The 21426-nt window shown below is 34.9% G+C and overlaps 1 protein-coding gene and 4 non-coding genes across 19 annotated transcripts; all 5 read right to left on the bottom strand.

Moving 5' to 3' along the window:
- Positions 1-1843: 1843 nt before the first annotated feature.
- Positions 1844-19756, bottom strand: LOC18448332 (protein LAZ1 homolog 1). 15 transcript variants are annotated; one of them, XM_088850675.1, is made up of 12 exons: positions 19499-19756; positions 15950-16266; positions 15678-15734; positions 15250-15358; positions 14456-14640; positions 13357-13445; positions 12901-13156; positions 12367-12518; positions 11831-12250; positions 10016-10213; positions 6582-6720; positions 1844-2258 (listed from the first exon to the last, which is right to left on the bottom strand). In XM_088850675.1, the coding sequence occupies exons 2-8, from the start codon at positions 16145-16147 to the stop codon at positions 12504-12506; spliced, it is 909 nt and encodes a 302-aa protein (XP_088706801.1). In that variant the 5' UTR covers positions 16148-16266; positions 19499-19756; the 3' UTR covers positions 1844-2258; positions 6582-6720; positions 10016-10213; positions 11831-12250; positions 12367-12503. The 15 variants fall into 15 exon arrangements, with proteins under 15 accessions (XP_088706801.1, XP_088706793.1, XP_020531812.1 ...); XM_088850667.1 differs by having other exon boundaries at positions 12367-12612; XM_088850668.1 differs by lacking the exons at positions 1844-2258; positions 6582-6720 and adding exons at positions 8459-8684; positions 9450-9529 and having other exon boundaries at positions 12367-12612.
- LOC148779928 (small nucleolar RNA Z221/R21b) lies at positions 4319-4383 on the bottom strand. Its single transcript, XR_016045124.1, has one exon. It is a non-coding gene; the product is annotated as a small nucleolar RNA Z221/R21b (small nucleolar RNA).
- Positions 4480-4558, bottom strand: LOC148779929 (small nucleolar RNA Z221/R21b). The gene has a single exon (XR_016045122.1). It is a non-coding gene; the product is annotated as a small nucleolar RNA Z221/R21b (small nucleolar RNA).
- On the bottom strand, positions 4646-4724 carry LOC148779930 (small nucleolar RNA Z221/R21b). The gene has a single exon (XR_016045123.1). It is a non-coding gene; the product is annotated as a small nucleolar RNA Z221/R21b (small nucleolar RNA).
- LOC148779931 (small nucleolar RNA Z221/R21b) lies at positions 5811-5885 on the bottom strand. The gene has a single exon (XR_016045125.1). It is a non-coding gene; the product is annotated as a small nucleolar RNA Z221/R21b (small nucleolar RNA).
- Positions 19757-21426: the final 1670 nt, after the last annotated feature.

The raw sequence follows: 21426 nt of genomic DNA on the forward strand, positions 1-21426 counted from the left end.
AATGACATGAATAGAAATAGTGAAAAAAAATATAGTGATTTTTACTCTTACTGAAGATATGACCTTTGATAGAGAAAAATATATGAACATGATTCATGCAGGCAACCCCAAATAATTGGGTTAAGGATTAGATGGTGATAACAATGATGATGTGTAAGATACTGTAAACTCCTTCATGTAAGGCCTGTTTATATAAGCACTTTCCATATATGCAATATAATCTTTTAATAGGTAATATTTCAGGAGGGGTGCGATTTCTATAAGGTTGCAACCTTAAACAATCCAATTAAGGTGCACTTCCATATTTTATCATAACATGTAATTTTGTTGTAAAAAATTCTTAAGATTATCCTAAAAATTAATTTCATATCTAATTAAAAAATTTTAAACTCCAAAAATAATATAAATCAAGGAGATCTATAATTATATGAAAATCTTGAAAATAGATATCCTAGATAATGTGTTGCAAAATACACTATTTTTGAGACTTAAAAACTTTTTTTTTATATATTCATACATCTCGATGTCGAGATGATCAAATAAAGGGTTTTTCAACATTAAAACAACCTTTCCGATAGATTTTTTAGGTGCATATGTAATTCTACATTTTGAGGTTGCAACCTTACATAAACTTTACATTTTAAGGTTGCAAACTTATATAAACTTTTCCTTTTTGGGGAGTGTTGTATATAATGGAAGTTACAAGGGCGGCAATAGTGCTACTTCTTGTTTATTAAAATTTTCAATAAATACTAGCTTTATGATACATAAAAAGCTTAAGGCTCTCTTTATTTCTTTGAAAACATTTATCAATATACCAATGAGAGATAAATATTTGACATTGGAAAAAGTTTATATAGAGCTTAAGCTCTAAACAATTAAATTAGAACCCACCGCAAAAATTTCACCAGAAGAGGTTGTTTTGTTGCCTAAATATCCTCGAATTAATAAAATAAAATAAAATAAAAAAATTCTAGTTTTGGAAATAATACATCTTGTAAAGCATTTACACATTTTTTTAAACTTTAAATTTTATAATTAAAGGTGAAAAAATATTATTTAAAGGTTATCACAAAAGCTTCCAGTATTGAAACCACATTTCTTGATACTACTTTAAGGTGCGTTTTACTTTAATGTTTAGAGCCTCAGCTCCATACAAACCACACCCTTTAACCTTTTACCCATATAGTCAAATTTAATTTCAAATTATTATCAAAAGACACATGATTGTGAGATTGAATAGTTGTAAACATGTAAAATAGTCTCTCAACATGTGAGTTATTGCAAAATGTTAAATGTGTCAAATGTTCCAGTGTAGGATGCGCGCCTACCCAACCCGTCATTGCTCAAGGTAAAGACAGTCATGAGGTTCAATTTGAGAAGTATGGGTTGGGAAGTATAGATTCATTGATAGAAACCTTTCGAAGTGCATTGCATGAATTAGTTGGGGCCTTAGCCAGTGTAGGATCGTTCAATATAAAGGTTTAAATTATCCTTCAAGTTAAGGGTTTTAGTTGTCCATGGAAATCAAAGAGGGTCATCCCAAGAAGCAGGGAGTACAACTTCTTCCATTTCTTCCTCTCTTTGTTTTCGGTTGTACTTATAGAGCTTTACTTCTTTATCTCATGACATCTATAGTAACATCAAATAAGAAGTATCTCTCTCATGGGTAGTTCGACAAACTTCTTTTTTATCGTTGAATATAATGGCGTTTCTCGTTTCAAATACTGACAAAGTGATAGATAATATGTTAGGCCATCATGTTATCGGCGAGATAAACGGCAAAATTGCCATTTAGTTCCCGCAACTTCTCTTCTAATTTATACCGCTATTGCACCTCAGATTTCAAACGATAACAGCATATTCAAAGTGAACCATGTCCATGTTTTTTTATAACAACCGTCGGGAGTAAATTTCTTTTCTTTTAAAAAAAAAAAAAAACTAGTAAAAATGGAATAACGACACTTTCCCCCTAAGTGGTATTTATGCTCGTAAAATTGGCGGGAGGGGGGGGGGGGGGGGGGGGGGTGCAGGCATGCTAATAGAAGAATACACTCAGTACTCTCTACTTCCAATGATGAACCATCTTTTCAGACACTAACAAAAACTCTTACCACCAAATGATCCTACACCTACTGACTAATGACTCTAACCAAACCACAAGCACTTCCAAAGAAATCCACCATAGAACATCTACCGATCCCAAACCACTCCACTAAACATCCCATAAATGCCTTCCCATTGGATCTGCACCCAACCTACAATGAAACATCGCTCAAATGAACAGCAAGAAAAGTATGGCAGCACCAGCACCAGCATACAACGAACCAACCACCAAAATTCAAAACAAAAGATTGGTCAAAGGCAAAGCCCGAGAAAAAATGGAAGTCAGCTAGTGAACGACCAATAAATGGGCTCATATACATTACAAAATGCAACCTAAACAAAAATACACCAGCACATCATAAGCACCAGTGAAAAAGATCGGCCCCAATCCACCATCATCACATCATCAGCACTAGTGGAATAGAAAACAAACCGGCCCCCAAACCAATCATGAGACAAAAAAAAAAATACTAGATCACAGACGAACAATTAATGCTTTGGAAAAGAGAATAACTGCTACTTCAATGCTTGTTTCAAAGTAACATAGAAGAATTAACTAATACAGAAGGCCACTTAGAGTAGTGCATACCACATTCTCATCACACCTCCAGTTAAAAAGGCACGATAAGTAAATTTAATAGAAGGCAATAGCAATATTTCAATTGATGGCAGAGAAATAAAACTGGTCCATAACTTCATAGTGAACCAGTACAGCAGGCAAACTTGCAATGACAACTACTTAGCACATGTGATCTTCCTAGCGCTATCAATACAACTCTCAAGGTCACCGCCAAGTCCTCATCATCAGAGCCTTTTTCTAACTAGTTGAGGCCTACATGAAAGTCCGCCATTCTACTCTATTAAAAGCATATATATAAACCAAATAATGTTAAAATAAATTTTAACAAACCATATTTTTAACCAATAACTGGTTAAAACTAATTTTCATCTTTTCCAAAGCCTAGTCATCCAAAACAATGTAAAAGCAGGTTTTATAAGCGACATTTCAAAGAAGGAAGCATCAGTCACCGATTTTATCCTCAAGCGCTATACGCCCTAGGTCCGCATCATGGTAGGGTCCCATTTTGTAATGGGACCCACATCATCTGCTTCTTTGAGATCCCATTCTTCCCCATAAGAAGAATTTCAAAAGAAAAAGGAAATTAATTGAAAAAATTGAAGGTGGAGACATAACTGAAGAAGATACATCATTTAAAAGCAGGAAGATAAAAAGAACACAGGAAAACAATATATTTTAGTCAAATTAAAATCAAATCTATGACTAAAAAAAGGAAGATACTATAAAACGCCTATAGGAGAAAATGAACAGCGATTTCCCCTACCCTCATCGCCATCCAAACTTCGTCGCACGGTCACAGTTGTTCGGTAGTGTTTCATTTTTTATTTTATTTTTTTACAACTTAAGTATAATCTGAAATTTGGAGCGTGTGTACATCTTAGTGAAGCTCACCTAATAAATATATGAAAAAAATAATTCTTAAAATATAAATTAACAAAAATACCCTTGTAAATTTTTGGGGGTATTTTGATCAATTTATATTTTACGAATGAATTTTTTCATATTTTTATTAAGTGCGCTTCACTAAGATGTACACACGCTCCAAACTTCAAGTAATTTAGATTTGTAGAAAAAAATGAAAATTAAAACACTATCGACTGTGACCATACGATGAAGTTTTGATGGTGATGAGGGTAAGCAAAATCACTGTTCCTTTTGGCCTATAAGCCCTGGGAGGAGTTTTCCATAAAAAAAACATATGTAAAAGCATCCAAAGCTTAGTTAAAAATAAATTTCATCTTTTCCAAAGCTTAGTCATCCAAAACAATGTAAAAGCAGATTTTACAAGTGACATTTCAAAGAAAGAAGCATCAGTCACCTATTTTATCCTCAAGCGCAATACGCCCTAGGTCCGCATCATGGTAGGGTCCCATTTTGTAATGGGACCCACATCATCTGCTTCTTCGAGATCCCATTCTTCCCCATAAGAAGAATTTCAAAAGAAAAAGGAAATTAACTGAAAAAATAGAAGGTGGAGACATAACTGGAGAAGATACATCATTTAAAAGCAGGAAGATAAAAAGAACATGGAACAAAAGAACACAGGAAAAAATATAATTTACTCAAATTAAAATCAAATCTATGAAAATAAAAAAATACAGCAAAAAGAAAAAGAAATCAGCTAAACGAAATAGGCATTGACTTTATCAGCACTAAAAAATCAGAGTGGTGCATGACTAAATTCCTCATCATTGCCAAAGAACACGGAAAAAAATATATTTTACCCAAATTAAAATCAATTCTAAGAAAAAAAAAAAATTATATATATATATATGGCAAAAAGAAAAAGAAATCAGCTCAGAGAAATAGGTGTTGACTTTATCAGCACTAAAAAATCAGAGTGGTGCATGACTAAATCCTTCATCATTGCCAAAGAACACGGAAAAAAATATATTTAACCCAAATTAAAATCAATTCTACGAAAATAAAAAAAAATATATGGCAAAAAGAAAAAGAAATCAGCTCAGAGAAATAGGTGTTGACTTTATCAGCACTAAAAAATCAGAGTGGTGCATGACTAAATTCCTCATCATTGCCGTCTCCTAAAAGAAGGGTTTTGTTAGGCTACACCACTTGATGGTGTATACACTTAAAGAATTTTGAACACTTACATGCCCTTGAATCAATAATTTTGAACACTTACATACCCTTGAATTGTCATAGGAAATTTTTCAGGTAGGGACATTTTTTGTCATTAAGAATGGTAGAACGGATATTTCTAAAAGAAAATAGTGGCATTCTATTAGTACTTAAAAAACAATTAATGCATATTGAAGGTGATGTCACATACTATGCCGGTGATGTCATTGTCCACTATTCTGGACAAGTGTTATTGTTTCTATTAGAAATTTCTATTTTACCCTTGACTAATTAGTTAATACCCCTAGACAAAAAGTTACTACACTATAAGATAAGTGTATCAAGTGGTGTAGCCTAACAAAAACCAAAGAGAAATATTCTGAAAACAACATTAGAATCATACAAGTGCAGAAGAAAGAAATTAGCAAGGAAAACATGGACCAGAGAGTGTCGCAAGCAAAATCTCTCTCTCTCACTCTCCAGACAATGCACACAACAAAAACCATAAACATAAGCAGCAGGTTTAAAAAGGAAGCATCCGCATCATGGTAGGTCTCATTTCACAACAAGACCTCATCATCTGCTCCTTTAAAAACCCATAGTAAAACTTATTAGGAAGAGCTAAGCTGGTAAAGAAACTAGAGGAATATTATTTAACTATTAAACCATTGGAGGGCACGCAAGTCAAGTCAAAGAAAAGGAACAATATACATACACCATATATTTATTTTTGTGACATGAAAGGCGAATCCAACATAAATTCCTGATGACCAATGAGGGAGATTTAACATACGAGGTCCAAGTCTCTGTCTACAGAAAACCAAGGTTAATTTCGACCTGCCCATCGGAAACAGACAGTGGATTGCCGATTCATATACCATGCATGGTACAAAACGAGATGACTAGTGTACTTACCCTAAGACTGCAGATATGTAATTATCCTAAGAATATAGTTATGGAAGAACTTAACCTTCCCTAATTTCCATAGCCCTGAGAAGTTATAGAAATTATAGAATAAACGAAGTAACAACAAATAAAGTCAAATTGGCTCAGATGCAAAGGGTGTTTATCAGCACTCAATATTCAGAGTGGTGCACGAAAAATTTCATCATCATCGCCTCATCGATGCCAACACCAAAAAAAGGAATATCAATGAACAATATAACCAGCGAAGAAATTACTTCTCTTCTTGCCTAACTAAACTCATTGGCAATGAATCATTGATAGGCAGTGAACCACAGTTTGGCTCAGATAGTAAAGTGAGCTATCAGCACTGTTTATTCAGAGTGGTGCATGACAAAACTTCCTCTTCACAGCCTCTCCAAAAGGAAAATATTTGTTTTGTGCCAATCACAAAAGGCAGCAAAAACATAAAATGGGTGTTTACATAGAGCACAGGAGACTAGAATATAAAATGTCATTACATAAATAAAGCTTATCCAGTACCATGTGCAAAAAAGAATGAAATAACTTGGTGGAAATTTTATGGAAGCAGTGGCAATGAGCTCAAAAGTTCAGTTAAAATGCCTGATGGTCCAATCAAATGTCCAGGATGTTACAAGAGCAAAGATTTTCTAGGCTCAACAAAAAACCACGATGTTCCCAAAGTTTAAAGGTTTAGGTAGGGTGAGACATCGCAGCTAGAGAAGTGCACCAGAAACCAGGCCTGATACCGACAGCCTATCTAACAACACATGCATGGAACATGAAAAAATTAGACTAAACACATCAAAAGCTAATAAATTTAAAGATATAATCACATCCGAAGCCAAAGTAACAAATTTCAAAATCTATAAAGGGCCAAAGAGCACATGACCTTGATTACACTTTGACATGTATTGTACTGTTGCTATTTTCAAAAAAAGCGTATTTGACATAACTTGGAACTCCCTCCCCGCAACTCAAGTTGTCTCCAATTCAGATGAACTCAACAATGACAATTCCAGGTCTCCATCCTAATTTTAGGTGTCATGTCAGGTGGCCACACGAGCAATTAAAACAAGCAATGTAAGATGCATATATTTCCATCAGATGGGTGGAGGGCATAAATATAATAACATTAAGTAATGTTATTGTTGAGTTCTCAATGGAATTTTATAACGCAGAAGTACCGGTGCCTTTCAGCACTAAAGACTTCAAAATTAATATTTAAAATTCTTGATGTTGTCTAGAGTGACGCATTTTAGGCACATCACAGCCCATCATTTTTGGAAGCAAGACCTCATCATGTAGTTAGTATTCTACTCATAAATTTAAAAAAGTAAAACACAATCTAGAAAAAATCTGATGAAAAAGAAAAAATCAGCAGTTGCTAATTTTTCCCACAGCATAATATACTTTATGGTCCGCATCATGGCTATCCTTGTTTAGCAACAAGATCTCAACATCCTGTTCTTCTTTAACCAAATTTACAATGAAAGAAATAAAGACTAGACAGAATTTGAAGGAAAGAAAAGCCCAATCAATTAAAAGGACTTGTAGTAAATAGATTTCAAAAGCATCAATAAGTGGACTGATGTCAAAATCAAAGTATGCCAGTACCAATCTTGCTGAGACCATCAGTCAGCATTTTTTAATTACATAAATCCATTCCTGGTATGATTGCCCAAAATACTGATAGATCCTGATCATCCAAAATAACTGATTATTTCTTAGGAATATACGTAAGTGCAAAACAAGATCAACAAAATTGTTGAAAAAGGAAACTGCACTCAAATAAGAAGTCATATAGATTATTTCCATGGGAACGCACTCTATACTTATGCCATTGGGCAAGAGACCTAATTAGGGAAATTTTATCAATTCAAAATTTTGCGATCCACTTTGTAATCACCAGATGAAAATTTTGAAGGAAAAAAAATTAGATTTTTAAGTTTCTAGCATTTAGTTGGAACATCTGATCCTCCAAAAGTTGGAAGGTCTCCATTCAAAATATATGTCGCAGAACCATATAATCTTTTGGCTTCAAAGTAACCTTTTAATGTTAACACAAATGCAAGAAAAAGCAAGCAAGCAAGCTTAAGGAAATATGCTTCAAGTAAACTTAAGGAAATGAGAGAGAGAGAGAGGGAGAAAGGAGTTTTCTCAATGAAATATCTAAATCACAGAGTTTTCTAGGACAAACAATACAAGCAAATATCATTTACAAGCCAATCCAACACTCGTTAAGAATCATGATACATTACAAACGGCAAAAAAACTTGCAGCATTCTTATGGTTCATAGACAGGACAGCGATGCACACCGGTGCGCGGATAAGTAATACACAACAAAAACACAGTCTCAACAATTACCAATTAAAAACAAGAATATCCAACAACATCAATCCCCACATCATCAGGAGGAAATAAATAAATATGTTGATATTTTGGGAGGAAAAACAATTACAATCAGTTTCGTCAAATAAGCAGTCTCTGTTTATGCATTTTTGGAAGTAGATTGCGCCTTCACCAGGCATTCACTGAACCTTAAATACATGTGTGAAGCGCACATCCCCTTGTCTTTTTGACATTATAAACTATTTGCTAAATAGTGCAAGACACTTTTCTTTGATAAACAGTGTCAGAAATTTTTACCTATGCATATAAACAGCGTCGAGGCATTAGGGGGCTGTAACTGGGACACATATCAGCAAGCATATCAACATAGATTTTTCTGGATGCTTCTTCTTGTTCATTAAACATTTCTTAAATCATTTTATATTTTTTTCAGTCTTTTTTGCGTAGGCACATGAACTTTGAAGCTATCTAGAAAATTTTGAAATATCCATGTCAAGCTAATTGACATATAATTGATTCTCTCTTGCTATTCAACATGAAATGTAGTATTAGTAAAACATTGTCGAAGTTGGTTGTCTCCTCATGACAAGATACGTCGCCAAATTCACATTTTCTTGGATGACGAATATGACACCTGTACCCCTGAAACATATAACTGTATTCATGTAGAATAGCGAGATGCTTCCCATTTCTTTTCCTTAAAAGGAGAGAACACAGTCGAAAACTAATGGCTTTTTCTTTACTAACCACTTTGTCTATTGATATAAGGCCATTCAAAAAGGTCAAAAAAATGAAGAATGAAGAAACATTAGGCGATCACATTACAGTTTTTAAATCTCTTACAAAGGGGGTTAAGCCAAAACCCAAAAATATTGAAATAGCCTCTAAAGCCCATTTATGGAATATTGAAATAGCTACATGATGGATAATCCACCATGTAGCCTTCATACACACATGTTTGCAGCATCTATAATAATTACAATAGGGTGCGGTTTGTATAGAGCCTAGGCTCTAAACAATCAAATTCGAGCCTACCTTAAATATTATCGAGAAATGTGGTTTCAATACTAGAAATCTTTGTGATAGCCTTAAAATATATTTTCATCTTTATATATAAAGTTTAAGCTTCAAAAATAGTGTAGATCGACATATCTATGAAAACTTGAAAATCTTGAAAATTGACAATCCAAAAATGTTTTACAAAATACACTATTTCCAAAACTAAAAATCCATTTTTTTCTCATGTCCATACATCTTGATGTAGAGAAGATCAATTAGAGAATATTTGGGTATCAAAACAACCTCTTCTAGTGAAATTTTTGTGGTAGGCTCCAATTCGATTGTTTAAAGCCTCAGCTCCTTATAAAATTTTTCCATTACAATATCACCTACTTGGAATGGTATTACCAGTTCGGAACTAGATGCTTCCCATGATCTCTTCAAGTTTATTTATCTCAAGACTACCACCTGCTCTCCGACAGATTCATCTGGTAAATAAATACAGGCAGGCACACAAGTGATCCAAGAAAAATGATAGCTTGCCATTGCTTCTCAAAATTTTCAGATGGCTACTCCTCCATGATATACTAGAATTCAGCTTCCATCATATTATGTGCAATATTCACAAGAGAATAGTTGAATAAAATCTTAAATTAATAACAAGACAAAAATAGAAGAAGGAAAATAATATGTACATAAAGAAATCCAACCAAATATAGAAGGACCCCTAATGTATAGCTGGAAGAAACATTGCCTGAATTCACCATCAAAATGAAAGATTTGAAAAAGAGATCTATTATTGAAAATTGGAACCACAGTGTTCTAAATTTGTAATGAGACAACAGTGTACTTTTAACTTCTATAGTTTGGGAATGATGAGATAAAATGTGCATCATCCCTTCTTCTTGCATTAACAAAGTAGTTTCTATATACAGATTTTACTCCAAATCTGCAGCCAGTAAGGACCAAAATACCTGTTTCACTAGAATGACAAGCGAACACTGGATTAACTCGAATGAGGCACTAGAATCCATGTTGATCAGCTTGTATCTTAGTGGTTAGATAAACCCAGGCTTTCCTTCTCTCCGGGAGTCCAAAAATATATGTACCGCTATCAATGTCAGCCAAATATATGTACCGGTAAGTGGAATCAGTGTCAGCAAAATTAGGACCTAGGAAAATATAAACAATCAGCAAATAACCAAGAGAAATACAGGTGACAAAATGAGCGAAGTCTAGAATGTAAAAGTTGCTATGTTAAACATTGACTTCAAAAAAGGATAAAGAAAATGGAACCCAACATCCCCAGTAGTTTGCTTGATTTCCCAAGCTTTTTGGTAAAAATTGTCATAGTGCTCTATCATTGCAATTCTATAAAGATTACACTCATTAATGTTTTTGGGTTCATTTTACAGCCAGCATTGGCTTCTCTAGGAAAGCAAAAACAACCAAGTGCTTCTGTTGGTTCAGGGAAAGACTTCGCGTTCTTTTAATTAGAAACAAAACAATGCAAAATTTCTAGAAAACTAAGACAATAACTCAAGAATGGCTTAAGATTTGTCAAAAAAATATAATCATTCGCACATGGATTTATATAAGTGATAAAAAATACCAAGAAAAACAAAGATCAAAACAAGACCAAAGCATTAATTCAACTTAAAAATAACAACAATGAAAAATATTTTCATGCCAAGGCTCCATTGGCAATGAAAACAATGGCAATAGCAATGCAGCACTATTGGGCCCCTACAATAAAAACAAGCTGTCATGACCCTTTCCAAAAAATAATGTAAAAATATGATGATTTGGTATGGGGGACTCCCAAACCCCAGCTTTGACACCAAAGAAAAATAAGGTATTAACTCCTCAAACGTTGTTTTTCTGTGTATGCAAACACAATAAAATTTCAAATTACGGGTTATCAATATTGTAGACTCTACAATTTATTTGTTATCTATATGATGAAATTGATTTACAAGCCATAAAAATGAGAGTAATTGACCCTTTGCATAAAAGAGGATATATCCCTCTTTATATTTCCTTTATATTACCTTGGGGCAACTGGCAAAACCGGCCGCAGAGAAAAAAGGTCAATAAATTTCAAAACAGCTGGCTTTAACCAACACGTACCCTCAACAAATGTACAGTAAAGTTAAGATTTAAGAGACTCTCTTTGCTTTGGCCAAGAAACATAAGCAAAGCTAAACTGAACCCCATTTCCCCAAACATGCCGAATTTCAACAGCCCAATTGTTGTCCTGTATCACAGCCTCGGAAGTATGTTTCTAGTCCAACCCACTAACGTCATGGAAGATCAGAATGTTCCAAGTCAATTAACATGAAAGAGAAGAACATACATTTAAAACAAACCAACACAGGCCTCTTTCCTTTTTCAGCCAAATACACCCAAAAAATGGACAGTAAAGTTAAGATTTAAGAGATTGTCTTTGCTTTCGCCAAGAAACATAAGCAAAGCAAAACAGAACCCCATTTCCCCAAACATGCCGAATTTCGACAGCCCAATTATTGTCCTGTATCACCTCCTCGGAAGTATGTTTCTAGCCCCATCCACTAACGTAATGGAAGATCAGAATGTTCTAAGTCAATTAACATGAAAGAGAAGAACATGTATTTAAAACAAATAAGCATCTCCTCAGTGCATAAAAAGAAGATCACACCTAAGTTATTCAAACCCATCCAACAAACTCGAAGCAGAATTTACGCACCGCCAATATTGAAATGGTAATAGAAGAACGAAAACAAGACTAGTAGGGATTAAAGAGAATATACCAAGTAAGAGTTGTTAGCCAACAATATTGACGGTGACCTTCATGCTGCACAACATGATTTTGTACAGTATATAAAACACTAGTCTTTAGAGGTCCATCTGTTGCCCTGTACCTTGTAAGTCATATAACTATCATGTCTATTTGATTGACATGCCCCAGATCCTACATGGTGGTACCTCTTTCCAACATCCAAACCACTATCACTAATGCTCCCTTCCAGATATTGATCAGTGATTCCTGAAAACTCATTCCTCCAAGGATGCATGGGAATGATATAACTATCATCCATGGAGGTTCTCTTCCGCTTCCCCTGCTGCTTGATGTTTTCAGATATCTGGTGAAACGTTTCATTAATTTTGACAAGCCCCCGCTCCACCGGTTCTACTGCATGTGAAACTGTAAACTTCACATCATTAACCATCTGCAAGCAACGGAAGTGGATAGAAGGGCTGTTAAGGAACACAAAAACAACATGTTTAACTATCTAAAACATACAGGCATAGCCAATATAGGCATATAACCACACAAAGAACTTACAATTTCCCCACTTCCTAAGACCACATCGCAAACACTTTGCCGAAAACTCATTCGCTTTTCTTGGTCATCAGGTTGAGCAAATCGTGACCTTGTGGACCTCTCGCTGTCTCTGACCTCTTCTGGGTCCAAAGGGGCTTCTAAGGAGGCATAGTCTGCCATAACAGAAACATTTCGAAAGCACCTTTCACCTCGTGCATAGGGTTTTGCAGTAAAAACACGAAGGTGCACAATAGCTGCAACAGCCATCTGTTAAAGGATATGCTTAGAGTATATTATTTTTTATGATGAGACATATACAACAATTTTCTTCAGTGAAGCAGATCAACATGGTTGTTTGACCAGCAAACCAAAACAATATAATCTTTTTCAATGTTGAACCAAAATAATCACTCAGCACCCAAGAGTCCCAGTAACCTCTGTTTCGCATTCATCAACAAAATACTTGCAAAAGAAAAAAAGAACCTCCAGTGACAAACATGGCAATTAATATGCTACAGATATAACATAAAACGAATTGGTTGTTTAGGCAGTTACCTCAATACAGATGATGTAGTCCTGGATGCGTGTTTTCAGTTTTTGAGCCAATGAACCTCTAAAGGCACCAATAGAGAATAGAAATGCTATTACAATGCCTTGCCACCATGTTAAAAATACAATGGACTTGAACACCAGAAACTTCGCCAATGGTTTAATGGGCTCCAATTTATCCTTTGTGACAGAGTAGAATTGTATGAGGCAATACAACGCCCAGGTCTGACTAAAATTTAGGACAACTGCAAGGTAAGGATAACTGCAGAAGTACTTGCAAAGTCAATCATAAACCCAATTATTGCCACAGAAAGCAGCCATTGGCGCAATTATGCAAGTGAACCATCTTAAAGTGAAAAGTCTCATAACAAGAATGAAGCATAAAATAAACTTATGCAAATCGATACCACACAAGCAAGAAAACAAGATCCTAAGTAACTAACAGATAAAGGGTTCACATACCCGTAGTTCCACTCAAATTTTCCCTCTCCATAGATCCCAAAGTGTTCAAAAATAAGTGCTAAAAATGCACAGTTCATCTTCAATATCATCTGACAAGAAAAGACAATCCAGTCAAGAAATAAATGCAACACAAATAGATAAGAAATATAATTGGAAGGATATATACAAAATATAATACATATAAACATGTATACTACAAAACAAGATGCCCATGTTGGTGTCTGTCATAGACACATGATGTCAGACAACAGCACAGAAAATGTTGTGTCAAACAGAACACTGCCCTACAACATGGATGAGTAGACAAGATGACCATCTTAGTAAAATTATGCGTTGGTATGCTATGATACTTGTATCATAGTGAGCTTGTAACTGTTCTGTTGTCCACAAGTAACATCAGCCCTCAGTTACCAACAATAAATAGAAGATTTGAATCCTTCCCCTGCTCAAGTAAACACTAACAAACCTGAGCACTGGAAAGATTCACATAAGCAGATTTGGCAAAAACAGATGGATGAGTTTACTCGTAGAGTGCTGAAATATATGCTATGAGTATCATGTTCTTTAATACATATAAAATTATTTGTACATAAAATTACGACAGAGTTATGTTTTGTTTGGGACTGGTATTTGCTATTGGGGGTAATGGGTAGCATCAGTGTGTGATTATGCGTTGCACGGTAGGAAAAAAGAGGTCCACAGTAATTTTCAAAGAGAATGCACAACACTGGTTACTAGCAGCACTGTGCATCACATCAAGAACAGGATCATGCATTCAAACCATCTAGTGTTGACTGCCACCACCATTGCGTGGATTAGGCACCAGAATCCATTCCAGAAGTGTTCCCAAAACCAGCATTAGGTGAGTGAGACCAAGCTTTAGACGTGTGTGCAGAGTTTGGACACAAGTGAGAATGGCCGACACATCATGCCAGCATGCCTAACACAGAAAAGTTCGATGCATGCCTGGCAATACTTCAAGTGGCGACACTTGCATCAACATGTGTACATGTCGGTCAGTCACTCTTGAAACATTTCAGACACATGCATTTGTCACATAATATATGTACGTCCGAAATAAGAAAAAGAGCTGTCATACATATTGAACAATGCCGATTTTAACAGATTCATAGAAATCGGGACCAAGATGCCATTGCTTCAGCAACCAGTTCAATGGAAATGGATGCTTTACAACTCCTTCACTGAATGATTCTTCTAGCAAAGGTGCTCTGCATGTCATTCTGGAATAACTCTCCATAAGCTTGACCGTACAGTCCTCACCACCTTAAACATAGAATACTTACAATCAGCAGAGGCCAAGTAATGCATGTCAAATTAAGACGAAGCATTCATACAAGATCCCAAGTAAGCCACATGACATTACTCAAAGACTTGAAAAAAATCAAACTCCACATGTGGAGAGAAACTAACTCAGTGAAAAGTAAGTTTCATATACATATCATGACTTCCACTACATTACAGTTGTATGATAAGCATTCTAAATTCAAAATTTCATAATGACCCATCAAACCCACTTCTACTTCCAAGTATAGGAGAGATGAAAAATGCAATCAGTTCAAAACCACTTAGGCATATCTTATCAAATCTGGGAACAAGACCCCACCAAGTATGTTATCATAAATGCATTCATCCAGACTATACATCTAGGTAAATTGATTTTTAGTGGTCTTGCTAAATAAGGCATGGTAACAACTGAAGCAAAACTAGAACTAACAGTTCAATCAACACATCTCTTGCATGCCTTCACAGATTCCAAAATTACAGTTCAAACCATTTTGACACAGGTGATGGAAGTAACAGGATACAGTGACTACTACCGAAAAGGATAATAATGATATGGCCGAATAGGCATGAACAAGAACAGAAACATACCTAAACATGCAATCAGATATCTCTTAAAGCAATACAAAGCAAAAGCCTCATAGCATTCCCGCATAATTTGACAGTTGAATGCAGCCTTCGGATCCAACAGAGAGAAGAACTATCACCAAAGAGAAAATCCAAATAAGAAAGGAATCAATTTAGAATACATATCCGTGTGTGTGTCTGTGGTAAGCAAATTGCACCCATTTGTTACACTGAAGCATGTCCAGTTCAGGTAACCTGCACTAGAATTCTTACACGTGTAGTGAAACACTCATGGTCTTTTGCATGACTGACTCCATTTCCAAGAAAAGAGCTAAGTTTAATCTATTATCTTCAATAGGCAGTAACAGAATTTTTAATGCGATACAAAAATAAAAAAAGTAATGAAGGAAAGCAACAAGCAAAGTATTAACATTAAAACTAGATTTACCTACCGATTCTGTCGCATAAAATGGAACCATCAGTATGATCCCGATCAAGAACTTTTGCTCCTGGAAATACAACACCCACAATACTTGAAAAAGCCAAGGACAACGCAGATATAATCAAGAAGCCTTTGTCATGATACCAAGACAAAAATGACCATGCACACAAAAATTAATATTTGAAAAAAATTATCAAAATGCACAAGATGCCACATTGTGGGAAACACAGAAAGGCTGAGTACTTAATATGAACATTAATAAAATCAGAACAGGAGTATTACCTCAGGTTGATTATATACAGTCAAGTGTTCGATAATCAGAAACAGGGAGAGAACAAGAGCAATGAGTACAGATATTCCAGAAGTCATAATTGGCCAGCCCTGTAACAATTTTATCTCTCCACCCAATTTAAATGCCCAAACATCCCACATGTTCTGTGAAGATTCTGCCATCATGAGAGAAATTATCCCCCGTGCCATGGGAAAGAACTAAGCACTGAATTACATTAATCACTCTGGATAACAAACGCATGAGGAATTGTCCATCAGAAAATCCAACCACTCCATATTATAGCTTTGACAAATAAGTGCCGAACTCACTAGAGCAAACAACAAGGAATGAATTAATAATGAAGATTTGCAAATCAGAGAAGTTCAAATATTTATAAAAGTTAGAAATAGGGCTACCTTTCATGGACCACATGGAGAATTGGATATATCTATTGACTAGTATTTTAGCTCATAGAGTCAACCAGATAGAGATAAAAATGCATACAATGATCCTCTATACATTCTAAAGATTCCGCTAGAATATGGTTTAATCCAAAACTAGCTGAACTTCAGAAGATAAAAGCAGGAACATGTAAAGCTGCATGAGCAAGATAAAAGCAGCATGTCAATAAATAACCGGTAACATATCAACCATGAGTGATTTCCCACAATAGAATAAAACAGCATTGTACCAACTATTGTTATGACGATCAGACAGCTACCGAAATGGTAAAGGGTTTGGTTCAATCAAAACTAGTCCAACCACTAGTCAAATAGGTTGGACCAGATTTAAAAAAAAGGGAAAGAAATATATATATATATATATATATATATATATACTAGTTTAAAAATAAAATAAAATGTACTAAGATCTTTTCCGAACTTCATTTAGCTGGTCAAACCATTTGAGACATTTAAGACTAGCTAGTCCAAACGGCCAAAACGGGTCAAACATTAGTTTTGACTAGTTGTTTACCAAACTAGACTTTTAGACCAAACCAACAAAGGCACCTAGCAGCGGTCCAACTGGCTTGATGACTATGGTATCAACTATCACATACCATCTACAAACAAATATCTTTTCTACATGTATTAAGATACAGTTAAGGGTATGGACGTGCCATTCAGATTGAGTGGGACATTATGGAGATCGAGTGCGAACTAAAGGGGTTTGGTCCAATCAAAACTAGTCCAACCACTGGTCAAACAGGTTGGACAGGATTTTCAAGAAAGGAAAGAAATATAGATGTAATAGTTTAACAAAATAAAGCAAATCAAAAAATTTGCCAAACTTCATTTAGCAAGCCAAACTAGTCAAAACCAACTAGTCCAACAGGCCAAAACCAGCTAATCCAACAGGCCAAAACCAACTAATCCAACAGGCCAAAACCGGTCAAACATTAATTTTGATTGTTTTTTACCGAACCTAGTTTTTAACTTCAACCAAACCTTTTCAAGGCACTAGTTAGTGATCCGACTGGTCAGACCACGAGCTTGGTATCTATGGTATCAACTATCACATACAATCTACAAACAATATCTCTTCTACATATACCAAGCCACAGTTAAGGGTACGGACATGTGGCATTTAAATTGAGCCGGACCTTATGGAAATAGACTTTAAGGTAGGGTACCTATTGAGAGGGACACTATAAATTGGAGTGTAGGGTAACCAATTTCCTATTTTGAGTTCAATCTCTATCTATTCCTATAATAAACCTTTATTGGTAATTTGATTGGAATTATATAATAGGAGATCTAGTTTTTCTTGAAAAGGAAATCTAATTGGAGAAGGAAACTTGGCCTTTACCAAATACTTATAGTCATCCATGACTAAATATTTTCTTCTATAGTAATTTAATTTGAAATATATAGTCATCCATGAGTAATATTTTCTTCAATAGTAATTTAATTTGAAATATACGATAAGATTTCTAATTGGAAAAAGAGACTGTCCACTTAGTAAATATTTTATCTTTATCCAAACTTACGAGTAAATATTTTGGATGTACGTACATAAAGACATTCTCCCCTGCTTTTAGGATTATAAACTTTATTGAAAACATGATTCCTAATCCCCAGTTTTAGGGATTTTTCATTTTTGACTTTTAAATCGTTTTTACGATCCTGATATTCTGACAATAACAGAAATGTGCATAGCACATGCCTCGTGCATGTAAAGTTCAAACTGAAAAAGAACCACCTAACCAAATAATTTTCAGCAGTACATCTGAATATAAAAGCATTTAAATCTTAAATCAGACAATAAAATGATTTAACCTATGGAACAATGATATCACATGTATGATACCACACAGTATGTCTAAGATGCATGCTACATGCATTTACAAATAATGCAGACATAATGATGTTCTTGCGTTTACTGTACATACAAATAATAATGAATTATAAAAATTCTAAATACAAAAATACAATGGTGTATTATATGAATCGCAAACATAAAAATTATAGATACTCAATACCACATTCTACCACATCCCCGTTTTCCTTCTTTTATCAAGCACCCCTTTCTAAGAGTAAAGGACTACTCGTATATTTCATGACCTCAATGCAAACCCTGAACCTTCACTGTAATTCCCCTTTCTGCAGGCTGCAGCTTTAGATATATTGCCAAGACAATATCACTGTTTCTCAAAAACAATACCCAAAGTCCCAAACAGTAGCTGAATAGCTAAATCCCTTTTATATACTAAATATAAGAACCCAATAGGTGTTCAGTTCCATCTCCAATATAAAAGGCCTAAATAGCCCACTGGCCTTCCCCTTTTAATGCCTAAAGATATGAACCATATGAATGTGCAATGAAAAAAAGTAATTAGGGCATGCCATACCACACCCCTAAAAATGCAAATAAGAAACCAATCCAAAAGATCTGTGCGTCAATAATGTAACGGACCTCATTCTAAAAAGAGGAAAAAAAAAAACATTCTATATAACAAAAATGCAGTATAAAACAAGCATCTTCTAACCTTCTTCAGAGCTCATTCCAACATCAAAGTTGAAAATATAAATAACATAGTATCACACAGAACAATAGCATTTCTTCGTAACTTATCAGAGTTAGTCTCATTTCACAACAAGAAGCTATTTGAGTAACCCAATGGTAGACCCACTCATATCACAAGATTTGACTAATTATCGCCAATATAGAATGAAATGATTACCTTTGCTTAAATTTCCGCACATTTTCCATAAAAAACTTCCAAACACCAAAAAAAAATCACATTGAAAATATCAAATTCAGAACTATGCCCTATACAATAAGAAAGAAGAAAGCACCACCAGTCATTCAACAAGAGACATTGCTCCCTAGAAACAATTGAAATCAATCAAACTACGATGAAAATATATACAAGGAAGAAGAATAGAAAAAGGTATATCCTTTTTGCCAATTTGTAACCCAAACCCTAGTTTTACACCCGCACAATTGCAGCGACGAAATCCTAACCCTGGTTTTCTACCCGCATTGTTCAATACACGGTAAGAAAAATAATGTGCAGCAATAGAGGTCTCAGAAGCCTATCCTTATAGTTCATTTACCTGAAGTTTACAAAGTGAATCACGAAGAAGAAGAGAGGAAAAATTGCATTATTTGCGTAGAAATGGGGTTGTTATGGAAACCCTAACCCTAACTATTCAGTTATATAGGCGTGCCACGGTAGCGCGTGATCCGACGTGGCATCCCACGTCATGGTCGCTTTCGAGTTTAGTGGGCGCATTTTCTTGATGAAATTCCAGAAATGTCCTCAGCTCAAGGCTATGCTCGAAGGACCTCAAAAATCAAAATGCGTTATTTTTCTCCATTTGAGCTCAAAATCCAGTATTTTCATTTTTTTATTTTAGTCATTTTATTTTTTATTTATTTTCTATATTCTCTCAATCGGATCGTCGATCCACCAGTCCAAACTCCATACTGGTTTTGGGTATCGACAATCCAGTCACTAAACCATAAGCATTGGCTTGTGAGCAACTTTTACCGGGGCGCAACAAAATGCTCTCGGTTTCTTTTGGATTGTATTTATTTTCTAGCAACATTATATGGAAAATTTTTTTGTGAGTTTGCAAACCTAGTTGTGGGAAATGGGTTAGGTCGACCAATGGACTTGGTAGGTCAAACCCATTACTTCCTGGGTTTGGATCCAGGCAAAGACTAAACAAGACGGGTCTTGGTCCACTTGACCTTTAGTGTTGGGGTGAGCTTGACCTTATCCAACCTCACACATGTAATATATATCACACATATAAATAATAATAATTATTATTATATATAGCATAAAATATATGCAACAATTTGTATCTATTTTTATCTGTAGACTTGAACACACAGTAGACTTGAACGCAAGGTGGGTTGGATCCAGGTCCAATTGACTTGGGCCCAACCCTGGTCTGAGTCTAATGCCTTGGAAGATGCAGTTCATGGCTTGGTTAGGAGGTTCTTATTTGAGCATGAAGACACGAGTTCCATTCTTGTTTAGGAGAGAGAAACCGTGATGATTTCGTGAAAGAAAGTTTCATGCTGGTTATGGAGTTTGATGACCCTCAAATGGATTTTAGGGTTTCCATGGAGCAGATGGGCAGGCGCATGGGATAAAAGATTAGTCTTGTTTGGAGGAGCTTTTATAGTCTTCACATTTTGATATGACCTCTTCGTTTACTTATTAATTTCTTTTTATTCAGTCTTGATTTTCTATTAAATGTCCTGATTTCGGGTATAATATGTCAAAACTTTCTTTCATTTATTTTTTTGGTAGGTCTATTTTTCTTGTTCTTGAAAGTCTGATGGGAAAGAAATATCTATATATCTGTAATGGGTGAGGTTTGTGAGGTTTGTATAAGGTGTCAACCTTAAACTATCATGATAAGGTGCACCTCAAAATCTCATTAAAAGGTGTATCTTCGGTACCAAAACTCTTATCATGACCTAAAAGTCTATTTTTCACTCTTAAAATGAAATTGAAAGGAACGTAAATGATGCAAATATACAAGCACTTGAAAATGAACGGTCTAGATAATGTATTATAAGATGAACTAATGTTAGGACTTGAAATTCAAAGTTTATTTCATATCCACATATATCGAGGTCAAGATGATCAATTGTATAATTTTCTAGTGGAAAAACAACCTTTGTAAATGGTTTTTTGAGGTGCACCTTACTTCTACAGTATAAAGTTGACAATTATATAAACTTTTTCTATCTATAATTCTACGTTGATCTATAAAATGAAGGAGACGCCCTAATTGTTTGTTATTGCCATGCTAACAAAATGTATGGTAAACGAATAAATGGATGTAATAGATAACAAACACTCATACATAAGATAGGTTCTCAGTGTTTATGTTTCTTAGTAAAATAATTACAAATTATAATGCAATACTATTATTTTAAAAAAAATTCTAAAAAATTAGATTTTTAAGAAATTATAGTGCTTTTTAAAAAAAAATTAATTCAAGATCTTGCCGATCCGGCT

Source organism: Amborella trichopoda, chromosome 11, assembly GCF_054954075.1.
Source record: "Amborella trichopoda isolate Santa Cruz 75 chromosome 11, AtrichopodaSantaCruz75HAP2 v2.0, whole genome shotgun sequence".
In the NCBI taxonomy this organism is placed as follows: domain Eukaryota; kingdom Viridiplantae; phylum Streptophyta; class Magnoliopsida; order Amborellales; family Amborellaceae; genus Amborella; species Amborella trichopoda.